Source organism: Oncorhynchus mykiss, chromosome 25 (genome assembly GCF_013265735.2).
Source record: "Oncorhynchus mykiss isolate Arlee chromosome 25, USDA_OmykA_1.1, whole genome shotgun sequence".
In the NCBI taxonomy this organism is placed as follows: Eukaryota; Metazoa; Chordata; class Actinopteri; order Salmoniformes; family Salmonidae; genus Oncorhynchus; species Oncorhynchus mykiss.
Window position 1 is genome coordinate 30,446,872 of NC_048589.1, and position 27,050 is coordinate 30,473,921.

Here is a 27,050-nt window from a genome sequence, read left to right on the forward strand (position 1 = left end):
TCCCCCCCATAAAACCGGGGACCAACAAGGACCCCGGAACAACATACCAGCCTCTGCGTCCCAAATTGACACAGCCTCTGCGTCCCAAATTGACACAGCCTCTGCGTCCCAAATTGGTGAGGGGTTATGTGTTCACACCTCCACCTGCGCCAGCCAACCTCCTCCTCCCCAGACCTCAGCAACCTTTGCGCATAGGAAGCAATTTTTAAGAGGAAAGAAGAACACAAGACCAGGAGGGAACAGACAGGAAAGATAGAACATGACAACCCCAACCAATGGTCAGTCACCTAAACATTCAGGAACATAGCACAAAAGACCACAACAGCTACAAACTCCAACAAAAAGAACATCAGGGTCCTTCTTAATTTTTTTACAACTCCCAACGATTCATAGTCACTTCCAACGATTCAGTCACTTCCAACGATTCATAGTCACTTCCAACGATTCATAGTCACTTCCAACGATTCATAGTCACTTCCAACGATTCATAGTCACTTCCAACGATTCATAGTCACTTCCAACGATTCATAGTCACTTCCAACGATTCATAGTCACTTCCAACGAAACAGAATTTCACTAATTTCAATCATTTAACCTTGTAGTGTTCAGCGATCTTCAACAGCTGATCTTTAGTACCTAATTCTAACAGTTCCTCTGATGAAAGCGAATGAACTTGTCTACATGAGACACCATAGTCATAAGTAAATAATCTTGCTCAACCCCTCTGCTGAGCACATCAGACCACAACCAGAGAAATGACAATCACACTGAGCACCACAGAAGAGAGATAAGATACGGAGCTACCCCAAAACCTACAATAACTCAACCCTAGTCTTCATGCAGATTTGCGGTGGGTATTTACGCACTGTAGCCCGCTGGCAAGGAAATAGAACTCCCCAGCATGCTGGCAAATTCCACCAAGCCACGGATGTGCCCCCGAGACAACTGCTCAGTCCACAGACACCACACAAAAATAACAAACATTTAACCATGCCCAACATGTCCAAAATTGAAACACGTCGCTAAGCCTATCAGGGGAAAAGGCTATAGCTCCAGGTAGCAAGTTCCACTACCCTACACAAATCTCCTACCGAGGTACACAGCCGATTTACTCACCTCCTCAGACTGATGTCCCAACAGAAAGTAGAACAAACGTTTCCAGGCTAGGCAGGGCCTGGAAACCAACCATTATACTCTCTCCAACGCAGCACACAATCCAAACAACAAAGGCAACCAACACTGGGCCCATTAAACTCAACCACAATATGCAAACCAAACACGTACCTCCACAGTCTCCCAAACCAATAGTTCAAATATCCCGGACGAGCTCCCACTTGTCACGAACCGGCTCAAAGCCCGTAACAAAGGGAGACAACGTGGAGATAAGGAGTAACAAAATATATATTTATTAACTAAAGCAACTAAGGAAAATATACAATGGTGTGTGTAATCAGTAATCAGTAGTGTAAGTGAGTGTTTTGCATGCATGAATGTGATAATGCAGGGTGTTGAAAGATGCCAAAGCAAACAAACAAACAAACGGCCACCAAGAACCACAACACAATCTACAAATGTCTGCATGGAGAGAGTCTCCTCCATGAATGTGGAAGAGGTCTATTTCTCCTGGGAGACACCTGGCCCAGGTGTTTCCCATGAAGCTGACGACCCTCCCAACTCCGCCCACCGGCATCCTAATAAGGAAACAAGAACAAAGACAGAATACAGCAGACAGAGTGGGAGGGTCGTCACAGTACAGTGTACAGCAAGCAGTTTAGTAGTTACACCGGGGCCCCGGCAATACATTTATAAGACCGAAAACTTACCTTGTGTAAGGGTTTTCCTATGGTGAAGTAGAGGCGGACCAAAATGCGGCGTGGTGGTTATTCATGTTTAATGAAAAAACGATAAACACGAACACTACAAAACAATAAACGTGGAAAACCAAAAACAGTCCTATCTGGTGCAAAACACAGACAGGAACAATCACCCACAAACACACAGTGAAACCCAGGCTACCTAAGTATGATTCTCAATCAGAGACAACTAATGACACCTGCCTCTGATTGAGAACCATACTAGGCCGAAACATAGAAATACCCCAAAACATAGAAAAAAAACATAGACTGCCCACCCAACTCACGCCCTGACCATACTAAATAAATACAAAACAAAGGAAATAAAGGTCAGAACGTGACAGTACCCCCCCCCCCCAAAGGTGCGGACTCCGGCCGCAAAACCTTAACCTATAGGGGAGGGTCTGGGTGGGCGTCTGTCCGCAGTGGCGGCTCTGGTGCTGGACGTGGCCCCCACTTCACCATAGTCTTAGTCTGACTTATTGTCCGCTTCCGTGGCCTCCTAACCATGGCGACCCTTCTCAATGGACAGAGGGGCAGCAGCTCGGGACAGAGGGGCGGCAGCTCGGGACAGAGGGGCGGCAGCTCGGGACAGAGGAGCGGATGCTCGGGACAGAGGGGCTCTGGCGCCTCTGGGCTGAGGGGCTCTGGCGCCTCTGAGCGGCACTGGCGGCCCCTGGCTGACTGGCGGCCCCTGGCGGCACTGGCGGCCCCTGGCTGACTGGCGGCACTGGCGGCCCCTGGCTGACTGGCGGCACTGGCGGCCCCTGGCTGACTGGCGGCACTGGCGGCCCCTGGCGGCACTGGCGGCTCCTGGCAGACTGGCGGCACTGGCGGCTCCTGGCGGCGCTGGGCAGACTGGCGGCGCTGGGCAGACGGGCGGCTCAGGCGGCGCTGGGCAGACGGGCGGCTCAGGCGGCGCTGGGCAGACGGGTGGCTCAGGCGGCGCTGGGCAGACGGGTGGCTCAGGCGGCGCTGGGCAGACGGGTGGCTCAGGCGGCGCTGGGCAGACGGGTGGCTCAGGCGGCGCTGGGCAGGCGGGAAGCTCCGGCAACGCTGGAGAGGAAGGCTCTGGCAGCGCTGGACTAAGGAGCTCTGGCGCCTCTGGAATGAGGGGCTCTTGCGCCTCTGGACTGAGGGGCAGGAGCTTTGGTAGCGCCGAACAGGCGGGAGACTCCGGTAGCGCTGGAGAGGAGGAAGGCTCTGGTAGCGCCGGAGAAGCGGGAGACTCCGGCAGCCCTGGAGAGGAGGAAGGCTCCGGCAGCGCTGGACAGGCGGGAGCCCCTGTAAGGATGAGCCGGAGAGACAGCCTGGTGCGGGGGGCTGCCACCGGAGGGCTGGTGCGTGGAGGTGGTGACGGATAGACCGGACCGTGCAGGTGCACTGGAGCTCTTGAGCACCGAGCCTGCCCAACCTTACCCGGTTGAATGGTCCCGGTCGCCCTGCCAGTGCGGCGAGGTGGAATAGCCCGCACTGGGCTATGCAGACAAACCGGGGACACCGTGCGCAAGGCTGGTGCCATGTAAGCCGGCCCAAGGAGACGCACTGGAGACCAGATGCGTAGAGCCGGCTTCATGGCACTTGGCTCGATGCCCACTCTTGCCCGGCCGATACGCGGAGCTGGAATGTACCGCACCGGGCTATGCACCCGCACTGGGGACACCGTGCGCTTCACAGCATAACACGGTGCCTGCCCGGTCTCTCCAGCCCCCCGGTAAGCACAGGAAGATGGCGCAGGTCTCCTACCTGGCTTCGCCACACTTCCTGTGTGCCACCCCCCAAGACATTTTTGGGGCTGACTCTCGGGCCGTGCTGCCTCCTCATACCAGCGCCTCTCCGCCTTCGCCGCCTCCAGGTCTTCTTTGGAGCGGCGATATTCTCCAGGCTGTGCCCAGGGTCCTTTACCTTCCAATTCTTCCTCCCATGTCCATTCCTCCAAATAGTGCAGCCTCTCCCACTGCTGCTGCTCCTGCTGCTGCTGCCTCTGTTGCCTCTCCTGCTGCTGCTTTTGCTGTTGCCTGTTACCACGCCGCTTGGTCCTGTTGTGGTGGGTGATTCTGTAAGGGTTTTCCTGTGGTGAAGTAGAGGCGGACCAAAATGCGGCGTGGTGGTTATTCATGTTTAATGAAAAAACGATAAACACGAACACTACAAAACAATAAACGTGGAAAACCAAAAACAGTCCTATCTGGTGCAAAACACAGAGACAGGAACAATCACCCACAAACACACAGTGAAACCCAGGCTACCTAAGTATGATTCTCAATCAGAGACAACTAATGACACCTGCCTCTGATTGAGAACCATACTAGGCCGAAACATAGAAATACCCCAAAACATAGAAAAACAAACATAGACTGCCCACCCAACTCACGCCCTGGCCATACTAAATACAGTGCCTTGCGAAAGTATTCGGCCCCCTTGAACTTTGCGACCTTTTGCCACATTTCAGGCTTCAAACATAAAGATATAAAACTGTATTTTTTTGTGAAGAATCAACAACAAGTGGGACACAATCATGAAGTGGAACGACATTTAGTGGATATTTCAAACTTTTTTAACAAATCAAAAACTGAAAAATTGGGCGTGCAAAATTATTCAGCCCCTTTACTTTCAGTGCAGCAAACTCTCTCCAGAAGTTCAGTGAGGATCTCTGAATGATCCAATGTTGACCTAAATGACTAATGATGATAAATACAATCCACCTGTGTGTAATTAAGTCTCCGTATAAATGCACCTGCACTGTGATAGTCTCAGAGGTCCGTTAAAAGCGCAGAGAGCATCATGAAGAACAAGGAACACACCAGGCAGGTCCGAGATACTTTTGTGAAGAAGCCGGATTTGGATACAAAAATATTTCCCAAGCTTTAAACATCCCAAGGAGCACTGTGCAAGCGATAATATTGAAATGGAAGGAGTATCAGACCACTGCAAATCTACCAAGACCTGGCCGTCCCTCTAAACTTTCAGCTCATACAAGGAGAAGACTGATCAGAGATGCAGCCAAGAGACCCATGATCACTCTGGATGAACTGCAGAGATCTACAGCTGAGGTGGGAGACTCTGTCCATAGGACAACAATCAGTCATATATTGCACAAATCTGGCCTTCATGGAAGAGTGGCAAGAAGAAAGCCATTTCTTAAAGATATCCATAAAAAGTGTTGTTTAAAGTTTGCCACAAGCCACCTGGGAGACACACCAAACATGTGGAAGAAGGTGCTCTGGTCAGATGAAACCAAAATTGAACTTTTTGGCAACAATGCAAAATGTTATGTTTAGCGTAAAAGCAACATAGCTGAACACACCATCCCCACTGTCAAACATGGTGGTGGCAGCATCATGGTTTGGGCCTGCTTTTCTTCAGCAGGGACAGGGAAGATGGTTAAAATTGATGGGAAGATGGATGGAGCCAAATACAGGACCATTCTGGAAGAAAACCTGATGGAGTCTGCAAAAGACCTGAGACTGGGACGGAGATTTGTCTTCCAACAAGACAATGATCCAAAACATAAAGCAAAATCTACAATGGAATGGTTCAAAAATAAACATATCCAGGTGTTAGAATGGCCAAGTCAAAGTCCAGACCTGAATCCAATCGAGAATCTGTGGAAAGAACTGAAAACTGCTGTTCACAAATGCTCTCCATCCAACCTCACTGAGCTCGAGCTGTTTTGCAAGGAGGAATGGGAAAAAATGTCAGTCTCTCGATGTGCAAAACTGATAGAGACATACCCCAAGCAACTTACAGCTGTAATCGCAGCAAAAGGTGGCGCTACAAAGTATTAACTTAAGGGGGCTGAATAATTTTGCACGCCCAATTTTTCAGTTTTTGATTTGTTCAAAAAGTTTGAAATATCCAATAAATGTTGTTCCACTTCATGATTGTGTCCCACTTGTTGTTGATTCTTCACAAAAAAATACAGTTTTATATCTTTATGTTTGAAGCCTGAAATGTGGCAAAAGGTCGCAAAGTTCAAGGGGGCCGAATACTTTCGCAAGGCACTGTAAATACAAAACAAAGGAAATAAAGGTCAGAACGTGACACCTTGACTTGAAAGAGTTCCAGTGTTGGATAGCCTTAGCCAGCTAACATAAATAGCCTTCCTCTCTGCTTCAGCCGGGTGTTTGACTAGGCTAAGTTAGCTAAGTAAGTGAAAATGAAAGTTTTAAAAAATTCAACAAAATATAGCTGTCTCTCTCTCTCTCTGCTGCTTCTCCTTAATTGTTTAAGACATTCATTTGTTCAAAACTATTCTACTATTGTCTTTCTCTCTCTTTGAGTCAACTACTAAACACATGTTATGCACTGCAGTGCTAGCTACCCTTTCAGTACTAGATTAATTCTCTGATTAATTCTCTGATCCTTTGATTGGATGGACAACATGTCAGTTCATCCTACAAGAGCTCTGATAGGTTGGAGGACGTCCTCCGGAAGTCGTCATAATTAAGTACTACTTACTTACTTACGTAAGTCTATGGAAAAGTGTGACAACCATGAGCCTCCTAGGTTTTGAATTGAAATCAATGTACCCAGAGGAGGACGGAAAATAGCTGTCCTCCGGCTGCGCCATGGTGCTTCCCCAGAGAGTGCTGTTGAGGCTACTGTAGACCTTTATTGCAAAACAGTGTGTTTTAAGCAGTTATTTGGTGACGTGAATATATTTAGTATAATTTTATCTAAAAAGGATAACTTTTTTAATGTTTCACTATATAAAAAAGTAGGATGGTCCTCCTCTTTCTCCTCAAATCCAGATGTTTGATTTTATGAGGGCAGGAACTTTCTATCTACAGTAATCGTTTGGAGCTAAATGACACTGAGCAAATGATGGTTGTTTGCCCTGAAATAATTCCTGCAAAAAGAAAGGAGGAAGATGAGGAAGAGAGGAAGATGAGATGACACTCTAATTGGTGCAGAAGCTAGTCCCAGCTGAATCAATTGCTTTTCTGCTACTTTTCCCGAGTAATGGCTTGCAACTGTTATTCTTCAGATTTTATTAACGAGATACAGACAGGGAAGCATTGATTTGCTCCAGTAGCACACAGACAATAATCATAATGGCACCTCTACTTGAAGTGATTTCAGAACGAACGCAGTCGGCACAGGACAATGATGTAGCTCAGCTCCCTGATGCAGTCAGTGGCCAAATCTTATTTTCCATCTCTTCCCCTCTCCTTCCCTCCTTCCCTTCCTTCTTCCCGCCTGCCGTGACTGTTACTCTCCCAGGACCACTCTAGCCGTGCTGCATCGCCCTGCAAATCAAATACAGTATGACAGGGAATATTGTAGGCATAATGGAGAATCGCAGAAGATTGTACCACTGTATACACACAAATAGCTATGGGCTTAATCGCCACTAACCTGAACCACAGGTTCAGAGTAATAGATCTAGTACTATGACTCTCTCTCTCTCTCTCTCTCTCTCTCTCTCTCTCGCTCTCTCTCACTCTCTCTCGCTCTCTCTCACACTCTCTCTCTCTCTCTCTCTCCCTCTCTCTCACACACTCTCTTTCTCTCGCTCGCTCTCTCTCTCTCACACACTCTCTCTCTCGCTCTCTCTCTTGCTCTCTCTCCCACTCTCTCTATGTCTCTTTCTACGAGTCTCTCTCTCTCTCTCTCTCTCTCTCTCTCTCTCTCTCTCTCTCTGTCTCTGTCTTGGTCTCTGTCTCTCTCTGTCTCTACCTATCAGTGTGTACACACCAGTCAGCGTTTTCCCCTGTTTGAAGTACCTCCTCATGGTAGTGATTTGGAAATACATGTGTGTAATGCTGTGCATATTGTGAAAGTACAAGAGTTGAGCTGTGGTCAAGACAGATTTATCCTCATTTGTCCCCTGGAATTCAATATGTATTTTCTGTACATTCTGCATAGTTAGATTTGCATATCAGACACTGTATAGATACTTGAATATTACTTGAAGTGACTATTTCAAGAGCTAGGCAGACAAAGCAAGAGAGCAAACAACCTCTTTGAACTGGGTTTTGTTTATGCCATGTGTACTGCTTCAATCACGTCTTAGATGTTGTGTTTTTAACTTTCAAAGGTTGGGCTTTCTTCTCCTCTGAGTTTTCTCTCCCTCCTTGACTAAGGAGAAGGAGGACTGAACTGAAGTCTCATTCTCCTATCTCTCTCTTTCCATCTCTTCTGTGGCTGCTGCTGTGGTGTGCGGTCTTGTTTGAATAATGGTTGTGCTAATTTCTCCCAGTCTAAGAAGAGAGTGTGGTTGGGCCTGAGTAAACAGCCTGATTGGCTGCTGGAGGCTGCTGAAGGTCAGAGTGACCGCAGGTGACACAACAGTGAATTACAATGACACTCATTGCTCAATCCATCATTTAACACAGAAGAGGGATATATCTCTCCTTTTTCATCCCTTCTTTAACAAAGGAATTAATGATTCTCAGTCCAGATTTGTTATGCATTCAGCAAAAATAATTGTATCTGCTCTATTTGTAATGTTGAAGTATTTAAATTATTATATCTGCTCTATTTGCAATTTTGTAGTTTTTAAATGAGGGGCGGTAACCGGAAGGTTGCAAGTTCAAACCCCCGAGCTGACAAGGTACAAATCTGTCGTTCTGCCCCTGAACAGGCAGTTAACCTACTGTTCCTAGGCCATCATTGGAAATAAGAATTTGTTCTTAACTGACTTGCCTAGTTAAATAAAGGTAAAAACAAAAATATCTGCTCTATTTGTAATGTTGAAGTATTTCAATGATTATATCTGCTCTATTTGTAATGTTGTTGTATTTAAATGATTATATCTGCTCTATTTGTAATGTTGTTGTATTTAAATGATTATATCTGCTCTATTTGTAATGTTGTTGTATTTAAATGATTATATCTGCTCTATTTGTAATGTTGAAGTATTTAAATTATTATATCTGCTCTATTTGTAATGTTGTTGTATTTAAATGATTATATCTGCTCTCTTTTACATGTTGTAGTATTTAAATGATTATATCTGCTCTATTTGTAATGTTGTTGTATTTAAATGATTATATCTGCTCTATTTGTAATGTTGAAGTATTTAAATGATTATATCTGCTCTATTTGTAATGTTGAAGTATTTAAATGATTATATCTGCTCTATATGTAATGTTGAAGTATTTAAATGATTATATCTGCTCTATTTGTAATGTTGTTGTATTTAAATGATTATATCTGCTCTATTTGTAATGTTGTTGTATTTAAATGATTATATCTGCTCTATTTGTAATGTTGTTGTATTTAAATGATTATATCTGCTCTATTTGTAATGTTGTAGTATTTAAATGATTATATCTGCTCTATTTGTAATGTTGTTGTATTTAAATGATTATATCTGCTCTATTTGTAATGTTGTTGTATTTAAATGATTATATCTGCTCTATTTGTAATGTTGTTGTATTTAAATGATTATATCTGCTCTCTTTTACATGTTGTAGTATTTAAATGATTATATCTGCTCTATTTGTAATGTTGTAGTATTTAAATGATTATATCTGCTCTATTTGTAATGTTGTTGTATTTAAATGATTATATCTGCTCTATTTGTAATGTTGTTGTATTTAAATGATTATATCTGCTCTATTTGTAATGTTGTTGTATTTAAATGATTATATCTGCTCTATTTGTAATGTTGTTGTATTTAAATTATTATATCTGCTCTATTTGTAATGTTGTTGTATTTAAATGATTATATCTGCTCTCTTTTACATGTTGTAGTATTTAAATGATTATATCTGCTCTATTTGTAATGTTGTTGTATTTAAATGATTATATCTGCTCTATTTGTAATGTTGAAGTATTTAAATGATTATATCTGCTCTCTTTTACATGTTGTAGTATTTAAATGATTACATCTGCTCTATTTGTAATGTTGTTGTATTTAAATGATTATATCTGCTCTATTTGTAATGTTGTTGTATTTAAATGATTATATCTGCTCTATTTGTAATGTTGAAGTATTTCAATGATTATATCTGCTCTATTTGTAATGTTGTTGTATTTAAATGATTATATCTGCTCTATTTGTAATGGTGTAGTATTTAAATGATTATATCTGCTCTATTTGTAATGTTGAAGTATTTAAATGATTATATCTGCTCTATTTGTAATGTTGAAGTATTTCAATGATTATATCTGCTCTATTTGTAATGTTGTTGTATTTAAATGATTATATCTGCTCTATTTGTAATGTTGTTGTATTTAAATGATTATATCTGCTCTATTTGTAATGTTGTTGTATTTAAATTATTATATCTGCTCTATTTGTAATGTTGAAGTATTTAAATGATTATATCTGCTCTATTTGTAATGGTGTTGTATTTAAATGATTATATCTGCTCTATTTGTAATGTTGAAGTATTTAAATGATTATATCTGCTCTATTTGTAATGGTGTAGTATTTAAATTATTATATCTGCTCTATTTGTAATGTTGAAGTATTTAAATGATTATATCTGCTCTATTTGTAATGGTGTAGTATTTAAATGATTATATCTGCTCTATTTGTAATGTTGTTGTATTTAAATGATTATATCTGCTCTATTTGTAATGTTGTAGTATTTAAATGATTATATCTGCTCTATTTGTAATGTTGTTGTATTTAAATGATTATATCTGCTCTATTTGTAATGTTGTTGTATTTAAATTATTATATCTGCTCTATTTGTAATGTTGTTGTATTTAAATGATTGTATCTGCTCTCTTTAATATGGTGTAGTATGTAAATGATTATATCTGCTCTATTTGTAATGTTGTTGTATTTAAATGATTGTATCTGCTCTCTTTAATATGGTGTAGTATGTAAATGATTATATCTGCTCTCTTTAATATGGTGTAGTATGTAAATGATTATATCTGCTCTCTTTAATATGGTGTAGTATGTAAATGATTATATCTGCTCTCTTTAATATGGTGTAGTATGTAAATGATTATATCTGCTCTCTTTAATATGGTGTAGTATGTAAATGATTGTATCTGCTCTCTTTAATATGGTGTATTATGTAAATGATTATATCTGCTCTCTTTAATATGGTGTAGTGTGTAAATGATTATATCTGCTCTCTTTAATATGGTGTAGTATGTAAATGATTATATCTGCTCTCTTTAATATGGTGTAGTATGTAAATGATTGTATCTGCTCTCTTTAATATGGTGTAGTATGTAAATGATTATATCTGCTCTCTTTAATATGGTGTAGTATGTAAATGATTATATCTGCTCTCTTTAATATGGTGTAGTATGTAAATGATTATATCTGCTCTCTTTAATATGGTGTAGTATGTAAATGATTGTATCTGCTCTCTTTAATATGTTGTAGTATGTAAATGATTATATCTGCTCTCTTTAATATGGTGTAGTATGTAAATGATTATATCTGCTCTCTTTAATATGGTGTAGTATGTAAATGATTATATCTGCTCTCTTTAATATGTTGTAGTATGTAAATGATTGTATCTGCTCTCTTTAATATGGTGTAGTATGTAAATGATTATATCTGCTCTCTTTAATATGGTGTAGTGTGTAAATGATTATATCTGCTCTCTTTAAAATGGTGTAGTATGTAAATGATTATATCTGCTCTCTTTAATATGGTGTAGTATGTAAATGATTATATCTGCTCTCTTTAATATGGAGTAGAATGTAAATGATTGTATCTGCTCTTTTTAATATGGTGTGGTATGTAAATGATTATATCTGCTCTCTTTAATATGGTGTAGTATGTAAATGATTATATCTGCTCTCTTTAATATGTTGTAGTATGTAAATGATTATATCTGCTCTCTTTAATATGGTGTAGTATGTAAATGATTATATCTGCTCTCTTTAATATGGTGTAGTATGTAAATGATTATATCTGCTCTCTTTAATATGGTGTAGTATGTAAATGATTGTATCTGCTCTCTTTAATATGGTGTAGTATGTAAATGATTATATCTGCTCTCTTTAATATGGTGTAGTATGTAAATGATTATATCTGCTCTATTTGTAATGTTGTTGTATTTAAATGATTGTATCTGCTCTCTTTAATATGGTGTAGTATGTAAATGATTATAACTGCTCTCTTTAATATGGTGTAGTATGTAAATGATTGTATCTGCTCTCTTTAATATGGTGTAGTATGTAAATGATTGTATCTGCTCTCTTTAATATGGTGTAGTATGTAAATGATTATATATGCTCTCTTTAATATGGTGTAGTATGTAAATGATTATATCTGCTCTCTTTAATATGGTGTAGTATGTAAATGATTATATCTGCTCTCTTTAATATGGTGTAGTATGTAAATGATTATATCTGCTCTCTTTAATATGGTGTAGTATGTAAATGATTATATCTGCTCTCTTTAATATGGTGTAGTATGTAAATGATTATATCTGCTCTCTTTAATATGGTGTAGTATGTAAATGATTATATCTGCTCTCTTTAATATGGTGTAGTATGTAAATGATTATATCTGCTCTCTTTAATATGGTGTAGTATGTAAATGATTATATCCGCTCTCTTTAATATGGTGTAGTATGTAAATGATTATATCTGCTCTCTTTAATATGGTGTAGTATGTAAATGATTATATCTGCTCTCTTTAATATGTTGTAGTATGTAAATGATTGTATCTGCTCTCTTTAATATGGTGTAGTATGTAAATGATTGTATCTGCTCTCTTTAATATGGTGTAGTATGTAAATGATTATATCTGCTCTCTTTAATATGGTGTAGTATGTAAATGATTGTATCTGCTCTCTTTAATATGGTGTAGTATGTAAATGATTGTATCTGCTCTCTTTAATATGGTGTAGTATGTAAATGATTATATCTGCTCTCTTTACATGTTGTAGTATTTCATGGGATTAATTTGCAAGGTTAAAAACAGACTTCCTAAGAAGAGACCATACTAGTGGAATATTTCCTAGTACATATCCTAGTATTTGTGACTTATGTCGGGCCTATTCTTAATGGTGACACATTGTAAAGTTGGACGACGACAGGAGGATAAAATAGATCTCGATGTGTATTGCAGTGCCTTTCATTTCACAACAGACATTGGAAACCAACTGATGTGATGTGTTCTCTATAAGTGCAGTCTATAGTGTATTATTTTAGCACAGAATATGTGATGTGTTCTCTATAAGTGCAGTCTACAGTGTATTATTTTAGCACAGAATATGTGATGTGTTCTCTATAAGTGCAGTCTACAGTGTATTATTTTAGCACAGAATATGTGATGTGTTCTCAATAAGTGCAGTCTACAGTGTATTATGTACACAGAATATGTGACGTGAACAGTCTTGAGGTCTTAAAGTGGCGCCACGAGTTTTTCTGTTTGCAGATTCAAGTCAGACACTGAAGTGTGTCAACACTTGCACCGTCTGATCCGCTGAATCCTGATGCCTGGGTTTCAGACAGCTGCACAAGGCAGCGCCCACACAACCGCGTGAACACTGGGTTATCTATCAGTCTACCTCCCAGTCACACACACTCCATTTGGCAGCAGCAGTCACAGTGTCTCTGTGCATACTGGAAGTGGCACCTCTCACCACAGGTGAGCTAAAACATTTAGGAAGAGAAGAGAGACACTTTGCTTAAAGGTATCACCCTTTAACCATCTACTGCTGCGCCACCCACTCAGTCTAACTGACTGACATCCTTATGATAAGAACACTTGAGAAATGATGTCACCACGGTGCCTTTGTCTTCTAAATCAAATCAAATCAAATCAAATTGTATTTGTCACATACACATGGTTAGCAGATGTTAATGTGAGTGTAGCGAAATGCTTGTGCTTCTAGTTCCGACAATGCAGTAATAATCAACAAGTAATCTAGCTAACAATTCCACAACTACTACCTTATACACAAAAGTGTAAGGGGATAAAGAATATGTACATAAAGATATGTGAATGAGTGATGGTACAGAACGGCATAGGCAAGATGCAGTAGATGGTATTGAGTACAGTATGTACATATACATATGAGATGAGTAATGTAGGGTATGTAAACATTATATTAAGTGGCATTGTTTAAAGTGGCTAGTGATACATTTTGTCTATCAATTTCCATTATTGAAGTGAGCTGGAGTTGAGTCAGTATGTTGGCAGCAGCCATTCAATGTTAGTGGTGGCTGTTTAACAGTCTGATGGCCTTGAGATAGAAGCTGTTTTTCGGTCCCTGCTTTGATGCACCTGTACTGACCTCGCCTTCTGGATGATAGCGGGGTGAACAGGCAGTGGCTCGGGTGGTTGTTGTCCTTGATGATCTTTATGGCCTTCCTGTGACATCGGGTGGTGTAGGTGTCCTGGAGGGCAGGTACTTTGCCTATGGTGATGCGTTGTGCAGACCTCACTACCCTCTGGAGAGCCTTACGGTTGTGGTCGGAGCAGTTACCATACCAGGTGGTGATACAGCACGACAGGATGCTCTCGATTGTGCATCTGTAGAAGTTTGTGAGTGCTTTTGGTGACAATCCAAATTTCTTCAGACTTCACAACGCTGTCTGTGTGGGTGGACCAATTCAGTTTGTCCGTGATGTGTACGCCGAGGAACTTAAAACTTACTACCCTCTCCACTACTGTCCCATTGATGTGGATAGGGGGGTGCTCCCTCTGCTGTTTCCTGAAGTCCACAATCATCTCCTTTCTTTTGTTGACGTTGAGTGTGAGGTTATTTTCCTGACACCACACTTCGAGGGCCCTCACCTCCTCCCTGTAGGCCGTCTCGTTGTTGTTGGTAATCAAGCCTACCACTGTAGTGTCGTCCGCAAACTTGATGATTGAGTTGGAGGCGTGCATGGCCTCGCAGTCGTGGGTGAACAGGGAGTACAGGAGAGGGCTCAGAACGCATCCTTGTTGGGCCCCAGTGTTGAGGATCAGCGGGGTGGAGATGTTGTTACCTACCCTCACCACCTGGGGGCGGCCCGTCAGGACGTCCAGTACCCAGTTGCACAGGGCGGGGTCGAGACCCTTTGTACAATAAGGTGTTTGGGTATGAGGTGTATCAATGGAGGCCTTCACTCATTGTATCTGTGCATGTGGTGCTGGGTAAATTATCCAAAGATGACCACTGAAGAGGGACTTTTGGGACATTGTTCTCCAAGACTCTTTTTTTCGTTGACTAGGTAGTGGGTGCTTTCTATTGTCATAGCTAAGGAGAGGAAACCTCTGCCATCCTCCTCAGCCCAGCGCTGGGTCCTGCAACCAAGCAGCGAGTGTTTTTCAGTGCATGGAGCTGTGAATGACAGTGTTGTGTTAAGAAGGCACAGCCCTCTGTCTCTCCTATGTAAAGCATGGTGGTGTGCAGACTGTGCAGGTTTGATGTGGGCACTAGATTGTGGTTAATAATGCAGCCTCTAAGCTGTGAGCCTGGGAGGAGAACAGCTCAGGAACCAGAGGAGGGACAGACAGAGAAGTGTTCAGGACAGCCATCAGACAACTCTCTCAATACTGTTGGGATTGAGGATGCAAAGAGTGAGCATCATTTTATCACCAACTAAATGTCTTTGAACATTTTAACATACCCAGTGGAGTCACAAAACATGTGATGTCAATCAGGATCTATGTGTATGTCCTCTATACCCTGTAATGAAGGATCTATGTGTATGTCCCCTATACCCTGTAATGATGGATCTATGTGTATGTCCCCTATACCCTGTAATGAAGGGTCTATGTGTATGTCCCCTATACCCTGTAAGACCTTATTTTGACCAGGGCTCATTTGAGAGGAAGGCCATGATCTCCTTTCTCTCTCTCTCTCAACAATTACACATTCCTGTATTATTTATCTGAACATTTCCTGAATACCATTCTAGTGTCCGAGAGCCCATCCAGTCCTCCCTTCTTCAGGGTTGATACACTCTGCGATGGTCTGTCAAGCACCACTAAGAGTCCCCGTTAACAGACACTCCTGCTGATTAAAGATAGTAAAGTTATACAGCATTCACTCACTTCAACAAAATGCCAGTGCAACCTTTGCCTAACAGTGGCTTGGTGAAGAGTATACTGGTGGTCACTATGGAGGAAGTCTAGAACATCTTCATCCTGTCCTGTGTGGTCTGTCCTGTATGGTCTGTCCTGTATGGTCTGTCCTGTGTGGTCTGTCCTGTGTGGTCTGTCCTGTATGGTCTGCCCTGTGTGGTCTGTCCTGTATGGTCTGTCCTGTATGGTCTGTCCTGTGTGGTCTGTCCTGTGTGGTCTGTCCTGTATGGTCTGTCCTGTGTGGTCTGTCCTGTGTGGTCTGTCCTGTATGGTCTGTCCTGTGTGGTCTGTCCTGTATGGTCTGTCCTGTATGGTCTGTCTGTCCTGTGTGGTCTGTCCTGTGTGGTCTGTCCTGTGTGGTGTTGAGGGTGGGGAAGTGTGTGTGTACTGTGTGTGTGTGTGTGTGTTTCTGGCTGGATGCAGTCCTGCCTGCTGGCTGGATGCCAGGACTCATGAGGTAGTGGTTAAATATTCAGTGAGACAGACAGACAGACAGCATTCAGAGCAGAGATTCCCTCTCTTTACACTGTGCATGAGTTACTGGCCTGGAGAAATGATACACTGGACATTCTAATGTGGAATTCTAAGTGTTCTGATTATATTTATAATGTTCTAATTCCAAGTACATGGTCACAACATGCCCCCTGTTGTAGTCAATATATTTCTTAGACCAATTACATGAACCAAAGTTTGAATGTTTTGAACTTGTCTTCCTCCATAGTATACTCAATTATAAATTATACATGTTGATGCAGTACATGGCTCAACAGTAGCCTAACCATAATATAGGTCCCCATAGTGTTATTTGATAAAGCTTCGTAAACAACAGCTGTAGACTACCAGTGAAATACTTACTTAAGGGTCCTTCCTAACAATGCAGAGAGAAAGAAAATAGAGAAATAATTGAACATTAAAACACCTAATAATATAAGTAATAATAAATACATAATGAGTAACGATAACTTGACTATATAATATATACAAGGGGTACCAGTACCGAGACGATGTGTAGTGATAGGAGATAATTGAGGTAGATATGTACATATAACTAGGAATAAAGAGACAGATAATTAACAGTAGCAGCAGTGTCTGTGATGAGTCCAAAAGGTTAGTGCAAAAAGGGGTCTTTTATCCATCGTTTTGGGGGATTTTCGATGCTCTCTGACTGTCCAGCTTTTGTCTTGGCGATTATTAAAAACCAGAGTAAATAGTAGAGATATAAATGTAGGTTCAATATCATTTCTACACAGTTTCCTTTTGATTTTAGTCATTTCAATGTTGTTTTTTTCCTAGAATTGTTTAAATAATTGAAATCATATTTTATTTATTTATTTTTACTCAAAATGGGTTTGCGGGCCGGATCTGGCCCACAGGCCTTGAGTTTGACACATGCATTCATGAGAAGCTTTACAGTATGTGTGGCATTTCAGTTGTGCTAAAATAATCATCAAACTGTCTCCCCATTGGGAAAGCTGTTAGGGAAGGATGTTAACTCCCCTCCAACCAAATGAAGGGTACCCACATGGTCACAGTCGATGGCCATCCTACATAAGATTGATCTCTTCCCAGCACCATGCACCATGCAGGTACTACAGAGATTTGGTCAGTTAACCAGTGGAAGGACCCAGGAAAACCATTATTATTGTAATGGACTGGCAGTATGGGGGAAGAATTTACCTGTAAATGTCACTCACCTCAGTCCTCCAGATGACATCGATAAAAAGCCTTTTAAATCAACTGGCCAGCCCCAAGCACCAAATCCTGGAGTCAATATAAAGTCCTAATAAACATGCCAAGTAGGCAGGGGAGGGCTGGGGTCTGAGGAGGGCTGGGGCTTCCTCTATGGTGATGCGGTTTAACAGTGGGACATGCTCCCTCTTCCCGTGTGTGTGTGTGTGTGTGTGTGTGTGTGTGTGTGTGTGTGTGTGTGTGTGTGTACGTGGTATAGCAGTGGGTGACTGCTCCTCACGGGGTCTGACTACTCTTATTCATCAGCCACTTACCACTGCCAGGTTCCAGCAAATATATTTTCATCATCACCGCAGAACCCAATACTCCTCTACTCCACTCTGCCTGCATGGGCTCTGTGTTCCTCTATTCATGTCTGGCAACATGGGTCTCTGTGCTCCTCTATTCATGTCTGGCAGCATGGGGCTCTGTGTTCCTCTATTCATGTCTGGCAACATGGGTCTCTGTGTTCCTCTATTCATGTCTGGCAGCATGGGTCTCTGTGTTCCTCTATTCATGTCTGGCAACATGGGTCTCTGTGCTCTATTCATGTCTGGCAGCATGGGTCTCTGTGTTCCTCTATTCATGTCTGGCAACATGGGTCTCTGTGCTCTATTCATGTCTGGCAGCATGGGTCTCTGTGTTCCTCTATTCATGTCTGGCAACATGGGTATCTGTGCTCTATTCATGTCTGGCAGCATGGGTCTCTGTGCTCTATTCATGTCTGGCAGCATGGGTCTCTGTACTCCTCTATTCATGTCTGGCAGCATGGGTCTCTGTGTTCCTCTATTCATGTCTGGCAGCATGGGTCTCTGTGCTCTTTTCATGTCTGGCAGCATGGGTCTCCGTGTTCCTCTATTCATGTCTGGCAGCATGGGTCTCTGTGCTCCTCTATTCATGTCTGGAAGCATGGGTCTCTGTGTTCCTCTATTCATGTCTGGCAACATGGGTCTCTGTGTTCCTCTATTCATGTCTGGCAGCATGGGTCTCTGTGTTCCTCTATTCATGTCTGGCAGCATGGGTTTCTGTGCTCCTCTATTCATGTCGAGCAGCATGGGTCTCTGTGCTCTATTCATGTCTGGCAGAATGGGTCTCTGTAGCCTATGTATCCTCTATAAGTGCTGGGTTGTTATTGTTTTTTCACACACACAGGAATATACTGTTGTCCTCCTGTCTTGTCAATTAATGACAGGTTTGAGGAAAGTGGTCCTCCACAGGGAGTTTGGTTGTTCTGTGCTTTATGTCTCTGTTCAAGGCTGAGGATGCAGACCTTGTTTGCTGTTTTTTTTTATTTTGTCTTTGTACGGCGCTGAACAATTGTGATTCAGCCCCTTGATTTGAGCCCCTGTTACCTCAGAGGGTGAGCAGAGCAGAGATGTGCCTGTTAACACATTCAGAGGGCTGGAGACAGAGAGAAAGAGAGGGGGAGGAGAGGAGAAGAAGGGAAGGGAGAGAGGATGGGAGATGAAAGAAGAGGAGAGAGAAGACGGGGGAGGGGGTAGAGGTAGTGAGAAGGGGAGAAGAGGGGGAGCCCCACCATACACCCCCTGCAGATCTCATTCACACAGAGAAACAGAGGCATGCGGAGCTGAGCAGGATGGCTGGATAACAATCCTCCCAGTGATCTCTATATCTGTCTATCCACCCAATGAGCATCACAATAGTGGTATATCTCACTGCAGAAAAACCCTCTAGTGCCAGGATAGCTCTGTTTCTGACCATCCAGGCTTCCTACCCCCTGTACCAGCCCAGGAACATCAAGACAAACACCAAGCCCCAAACCACAAGCAGCTTTCCTGAAGCAGCAGAGTAAGACTACCTTGTACAAGTCTAGCCTGTATGGGAAATGTGGAGAATTGTGAATTTTCAACCTGCATGACGGAAGTTAAAAACATGTTGAGAAAACAACAATGGGGTCACAGGTGCTTGTGGTGCCAAAGTGGGAACAGAGAGGAAACAGTGTAAAAGTGACATGTTTTCAATCACACGGCTGGTTCGTAGGGAATCGTCTAAAGGCCACATTGGAGCATTTTATAGAGTAGAATGGGGCTGTTGGGAATTCTTTTTCTCCAACGTGTGAAAAAAGTGTATAAATTCAACACAATGCCTGGTACAGTGTGTAATATAGGCAGCGTTGAAAAATGGGCCAAATCTCCCATTGCTGTCTGCAATTTACCTTTCTGGCCGTGAAACAAAATCCATTGTGCTGCTTTTTGTACCATTCAGGCCAGATAGGGTGTGTGATTGTGATTGTGTGCGTGCGTACGTGTGTGTAGTTTCATTCAGTACACAGTGGTGGTGGTGGTGGTGGGGGGGGCTGATATTGTGGAACATATTGCACTAGCTGACATTACCCATACTCCCATACCTACAGGGAATCATTTGTACTAAATGACATGTGGCTTGCAAAAGGTGGTAAAGGGAAAGGCATCAATCTTGGGGGAGATAACTGGCTGGCGAGGGCTGTACAGTGCAAGCGACGCTCCTGGAGAGTGCTGCTTCCATTTTCTTAGCCCGTAAATGCTTCTCCCCTTCAGAGTGAGATCATTTCAGTAAAGGTTTCTGTTCTTTAATAGGATGGTGTGAGGAGGTTCCTTAACAAATAAAAGCTATTTGCTGCAGATTCAGTGCACAGGGCATACAGCAAGTCTCTGGGACTAGGAGTCCAATAGCTTTTAATTGTGAGAAAGAGAGCGGGTTGAACCTGCATGTCTTTTCTAGTGTACTGAGTTGGAAGAAAGCAGATGTATACCAGACAACAGCAATGTAATAATGTGAAAGTATAGCCAGGTACAATTAATCTGAGCCTTTCAATACCTAAATATTCCTCTCCAAAATTACTCGTCTTGATCAAAAATCTATGAATCAATGACTAATTTTATTTGGATGCGTTTCAAGCAAACCGATTATCTTGAATCCTGTCCTAGACTCACCAAGTACCTTGCTTTAGTCATGCTCAAAATAAGCACATACTTAGCAGGATCTTAATTGATCACTCTTTGTTGTTGAGAATATTCCTGCACAGCAGGAAATACAAGCTCGTAGTGTATTTGAGTTTTAAAAAGGCTTCTAAAGTTTGTAATTTACACTAACGAAAAATGTATTAGGCCTCCCGAGTGGCGCAGTGTTGCGGTGTCACTATAGCCTGGGGTTCAATCCGACCGGGAGTCCCTTAGAGCAACACACAATTTGCCCAGCATCGTCCGGGTTAGGGGAGAGTTTGGCCGGGGGGGCTTTACTTGGCTCATCACGCTCTAGTGACTCCTTGTGGGGGACCGGGTGCCTGCAGGCTGACTTCGTCGTCAGTTGAACGGTGTTTCCTCTGACACATTGCTGCGGATGGCTTCTGGGTTAATCGAACAGGTGTGTTGAGAAGTACGGTTTGGTGGGTCATGTTTTTGAGGACACATGACTCGACCTTCGCCTCTCCCGAGCCCGTTGGGGAGTTACATTGATAAGACAAGGTCAGAATTGGGAAGAAAAAGGGGGCCCAAAAAAATACAAAATAATAATTGACATTTCCTGTTATTGCAGTATTATTTTCCTGCTTAGCAAACTGGCTCAAATGTATGGTTCTACGTGACTAAATCAACCCACACACATCCCACACTATGTTTTCATGTAACTGTTGGTTGGAAATGATTACATGCTTGCGTACATTACATTTTCTCTAGTAGTACAGTATCATTTAGAAAAAAGATCATTACTGAATACTGTGAAAAATGTGACAACCTTAAATTAGAACTGCATGTTCTATCTGCTTTAGATCAGTATGTGTAATATATGATCTTTGTGGTCTTTGAGGGGAGAGGATAGCGGGGCTCACCCCAGAACCATTTATACTGTATATATACAGTACATACATTATATACATATTTCCATATATGTACTGTGTATATAAGGCTGTGGTCCATACTGTTCTCTCCTTATAGGCTTTAAGAGATTTTCACGTTGTTTCTCCACAGCGACCCTTACTGGGAGAGGCCTGCTAATGCCAGCTCCTGTTCTGTCTCTAGGCCCAAGACACTCCACCTTGGAGGAGGGCAACAACATACCTCATCGCCATGGTAATCCCCCCCTTACCTTCTCTGTCTTCCCTTCTTCCTTCTGGTCAGGGGCAGACCAGGCCACAGCTCAGATGCTGTACATACTGTTACTACTACCAGCTACCTCCCTCTCTGGTCTGGTTAGAGGGACAACATGGTTAAGGATGCCAGCTTGTGTAAAGGCAGGCATGGGTCGATAATCCAGAGCAGAGGCCAAGGTACAGGACGGCAGGCAGGCTCAGAGACAGGCAGTGGTCAGGCGGGCAGGTACAGGGTCAGGACGGGCAAAGGTCAAAACCAGGAGGACGAGAAAATGAGAGACTAAGGAAAAACAGGAGCTGAGACAAAACGCTGGTAGGTTTGAACAAACAAGACGAACTGGCAACAGACAAACAGAAAACACAGGTATAAATACACAGGGGATAATGAAGAAGATGGGTGACATCTGGAGGGGGGTGGAGACAAGCACAAAGACAGGTGAAACAGATCAGGGCGTGACACTTTCTTATTTTACACAGGTGCTTTTTATGTCATTTAGATTTTTTATGTCATTTTACTTTTATATTATTTCTGATATTGAGTTAATTGATCTAAGGGGAGTTAGCTATATTTTGTCTAGGTAACTACAGTTCAAATTAAGGTTCCCTCTCTTCATTTGCCATCCAAAGACAATACCGTGTGTAGACAGTAATACTCTTATTTGACCTGGCTTTATGGCTTTGAGCGTTGATAAATGATACACCTCTCAGGGGAACACTGACTGTCCCTTTATAAAACAGGGCAAACTGCTCTGTGTTGTCAAACTGGGGAAGATAAAAGGCTTCATAGTGGGAAGTTGAGTTTTGACATATTCCTCTGAGACTACGTCTCTACGTCTTACAGCTTCAGAAGTCTTTTCAGTTCTCCCCTCTTTCAGATCCTTTGTAGTAAAAGACCTAGGCTTACACATTAGGAAATAAACATGGAGCATAATTCCTCTAGCTCTCTCTCTCTCCCTCCCTCACTCTGATGTACAGCACAGGGGTGAGGGCAGGATTACTGTCGGCCTGAATAAAGGGGATTTATTGATGTAACACTTTGAGAAAAAAGCACTTCTTAATAGCTCATCACAGTCTGTATGTATTATGAGGCTAGTCTCAGGCCTACAACCCCTTATGTGCTGCCTTACAAACAGGCAGACAGGCCTACACCCCCTTACGTGCTGCCTTACAAACAGGCAGACAGGCCTACACCCCAGGACAGTACACACACTACATTCCTGTAGTCCTACACCCCAGGACAGTACATACACTACATTCCTGTAGGCCTGTACCCCTGGACAGTACACACACTACATTCCTGTAGGTCTACACCCCAGGACAGTACAGACACTACATTCATGTAGGCCTGTACCCCTGGACAGTACACACACTACATTCCTGTAGGCCTGTACCCCAGGACAGTACACACACTACATTCCTGTAGTCCTACACCCCAGGACAGTACACACACTACATTCCTGTAGGCCTGTACCCCAGGACAGTACACACACTACATTCCTGTAGGCCTACACCCCAGGACAGTACACACACTACATTCCTGTAGGCCTACACCCCAGGACAGTACACACACTACATTCCTGTAGGCCTGTACCCCAGGACAGTACACACACTACATTCCTGTAGGCCTGTACCCCTGGACAGTACATACACTACATTCCTGTAGGCCTGTACCCCTGGACAGTACAGACACTACATTCCTGTAGGCCTACACCCCAGGACAGTACACACACTACATTCCTTTAGGCCTACACCCCAGGACAGTACAGACACTACATTCCTGTAGATCTACACCCCGGGAAGGTACAGACACTACATTCCTGTAGGCCTGTACCCCAGGACAGTACAGACACTACATTCCTGTAGGCCTGTACCCCTGGACAGTACACACACTACATTCCTGTAGGCCTGTACCCCTGGACAGTACACACACTACATTCCTGTAGATCTACACCCCAGGACAGTACACACACTACATTCCTGTAGGCCTGTACCCCTGGACAGTACACACACTACATTCCTTTAGTCCTACACCCCAGGACAGTACATACACTACATTCCTTTAGTCCTACACCCCAGGACAGTACAGACACTACATTCCTGTAGGCCTGTACCCCAGGACAGTACATACACTACATTCCTGTAGGCCTGTACCCCTGGACAGTACACACACTACATTCCTGTAGTCCTACACCCCAGGACAGTACATACACTACATTCCTGTAGGCCTGTACCCCTGGACAGTACACACACTACATTCCTGTAGGTCTACACCCCAGGACAGTACAGACACTACATTCATGTAGGCCTGTACCCCTGGACAGTACACACACTACATTCCTGTAGGCCTGTACCCCAGGACAGTACACACACTACATTCCTGTAGTCCTACACCCCAGGACAGTACACACACTACATTCCTGTAGGCCTGTACCCCAGGACAGTACACACACTACATTCCTGTAGGCCTACACCCCAGGACAGTACACACACTACATTCCTGTAGGCCTACACCCCAGGACAGTACACACACTACATTCCTGTAGGCCTGTACCCCAGGACAGTACACACACTACATTCCTGTAGGCCTGTACCCCTGGACAGTACATACACTACATTCCTGTAGGCCTGTACCCCTGGACAGTACAGACACTACATTCCTGTAGGCCTACACCCCAGGACAGTACACACACTACATTCCTTTAGGCCTACACCCCAGGACAGTACAGACACTACATTCCTGTAGATCTACACCCCGGGAAGGTACAGACACTACATTCCTGTAGGCCTGTACCCCAGGACAGTACAGACACTACATTCCTGTAGGCCTGTACCCCTGGACAGTACACACACTACATTCCTGTAGGCCTGTACCCCTGGACAGTACACACACTACATTCCTGTAGATCTACACCCCAGGACAGTACACACACTACATTCCTGTAGGCCTGTACCCCTGGACAGTACATACACTACATTCCTGTAGATCTACACCCCAGGACAGTACACACACTACATTCCTGTAGGCCTGTACCCCTGGACAGTACACACACTACATTCCTGTAGGCCTGTACCCCTGGACAGTACACACACTACATTCCTGTAGGTCTACACCCCAGGACAGTACACACACTACATTCCTGTAGTCCTACACCCCAGGACAGTACAGACACTACATTCCTGTAGGCCTGTACCCCAGGACAGTACAGCCACTACATTCCTGTAGTCCTACACCCCAGGACAGTACAGACACTACATTCCTGTAGTTCTACACCCCAGGACAGTACAGACACTACATTCCTGTAGTCCTACACCCCAGGACAGTACACACACTACATTCCTGCAGGTCTACACCCCAGGACAGTACACACACTACATTCCTGTAGTCCTACACCCCAGGACAGTACAGACACTACATTCCTGTAGGCCTGTACCCCTGGACAGTACAGACACTACATTCCTGTAGTCCAACACCCCAGGACAGTACACACACTACATTCCTGTAGTCCTACACCCCAGGACAGTACAGACACTACATTCCTGTAGTCCTACACCCCAGGGCAGTACACACACTATATTCCTGTAGTCCTACACCCCAGGACAGTACACACACTACATTCCTGTAGGCCTACACCCCAGGACAGTACACACACTACATTCCTGTAGTCCTACACCCCAGGACAGTACAGACACTACATTCCTGCAGGTCTACACCCCAGGACAGTACACACACTACATTCCTGCAGGTCTACACCCCAGGACAGTACACACACTATATTCCTGTAGGCCTACACCCCAGGACAGTACAGACACTACATTCCTGTAGTCCTACACCCCAGGACAGTACAGAAACTACATTCCTGAAGGCCTACACCCCAGGACAGTACACACACTACATTCCTGTATGCCTACACCCCAGGGCAGTACACACACTACATTCCTGTAGTCCTACACCCCAGGACAGTACAGACACTACATTCCTGTAGTCCTACACCCCAGGACAGTACAGAAACTACATTCCTGAAGGCCTACACCCCAGGACAGTACACACACTACATTCCTGTATGCCTACACCCCAGGGCAGTACACACACTATATTCCTGTAGTCCTACACCCCAGGACAGAACATACACTACATTCCTGTAGTCCTACACCCCAGGACAGCACACACACACTACATTCCTTTAGTCCTACACCCCAGGACAGTACAGACACTACATTCCTTTAGTCCTACACCCCAGGACAGTACAGACACTACATTCCTTTAGTCCTACACCCCAGGACAGTACACACACTACATTCCTTTAGTCCTACACCCCAGGACAGTACAGACACTACATTCCTTTAGTCCTACACCCCAGGACAGTACACACACTACATTCCTTTAGTCCTACACCCCAGGACAGTACACACACTACATTCCTTTAGTCCTACACCCCAGGACAGTACAGACACTACATTCCTTTAGTCCTACACCCCAGGACAGTACAGACACTACATTCCTTTAGTCCTACACCCCAGGACAGTGCACACACTACATTCCTGTAGGTCTACACCCCAGGACAGTACACACACTACATTCCTGTAGGTCTACACCCCAGGACAGTACACACACTACATTCCTGTAGGCCTACACCCCAGGACAGTACACACACTACATTCCAGTAGGTCTACACCCCGAGAAGGTACAGACACTACATTCCTGTAGGCCTGTACCCCAGGACAGTACAGACACTACATTCCTGTAGGCCTGTACCCCAGGACAGTACAGGCACTACATTCCTGTAAGCCTACACCCCAGGACAGCACACACACACTACATTCCTGTAGGCCTGTACCCCAGGACAGTACAGGCACTACATTCCTGTAAGCCTACACCCCAGGACAGCACACACACACTACATTCCTGTAGGCCTGTACCCCAGGACAGCACACACACTACATTCCTGTAGGCCTACACACACATTTTGAGTAGGGCCCACATGACGGAATGCAGAACCTGCAGCACATGTTCAGACTGTTTCTCTAGGTCATGGATACTGAGGTTCCAGATGAATACTAACACACCTTGGCTCTTGCTTTCTACAGCTTCTCATGTTCTCTATCTGCTATTGAGAGTAGTCACTAGTAATATGGCTTCTTAGTCAGCCTAAGTAGCAGCCACATTCCAGCTGAGATGAAGAGAAACACTGTGTGTATGTGTGTGTGTGTGTGTGTGTGTGTGTGTGTGTGTGTGTGTGTGTGTGTGTGTGTGTGTGTGTGTGTGTGTGTGTGTGTGTGTGTGTGTGTGTGTGTGTCTGTCTTTAAAGTTGTGTATACTATGCGGTAGGTAGCTAGGTTTAGATGGGTTTCTCTATGCTGATGAAGCTAGGCCCCATTCTGCCACCATGATTAGTTTAAACGCCGTCTGAACGTACGGGCCGGACAGTGT

General features: G+C 43.6%; 1 protein-coding gene across 3 annotated transcripts in view; it reads left to right on the forward strand.

Moving 5' to 3' along the window:
- The window catches only part of LOC110505776 (neuronal PAS domain-containing protein 3-like), a 510,145-nt gene that overhangs the window by 110,337 nt on the left and 372,758 nt on the right, over positions 1–27,050 (forward strand). For all 3 annotated transcript variants that reach the window (XM_036963003.1, XM_036963005.1, XM_036963004.1), the window contains one exon: positions 21,501–21,602. In XM_036963003.1, the coding sequence (XP_036818898.1) occupies positions 21,501–21,602 (102 nt within the window). The remainder of the gene's footprint in view (positions 1–21,500; positions 21,603–27,050) is intronic.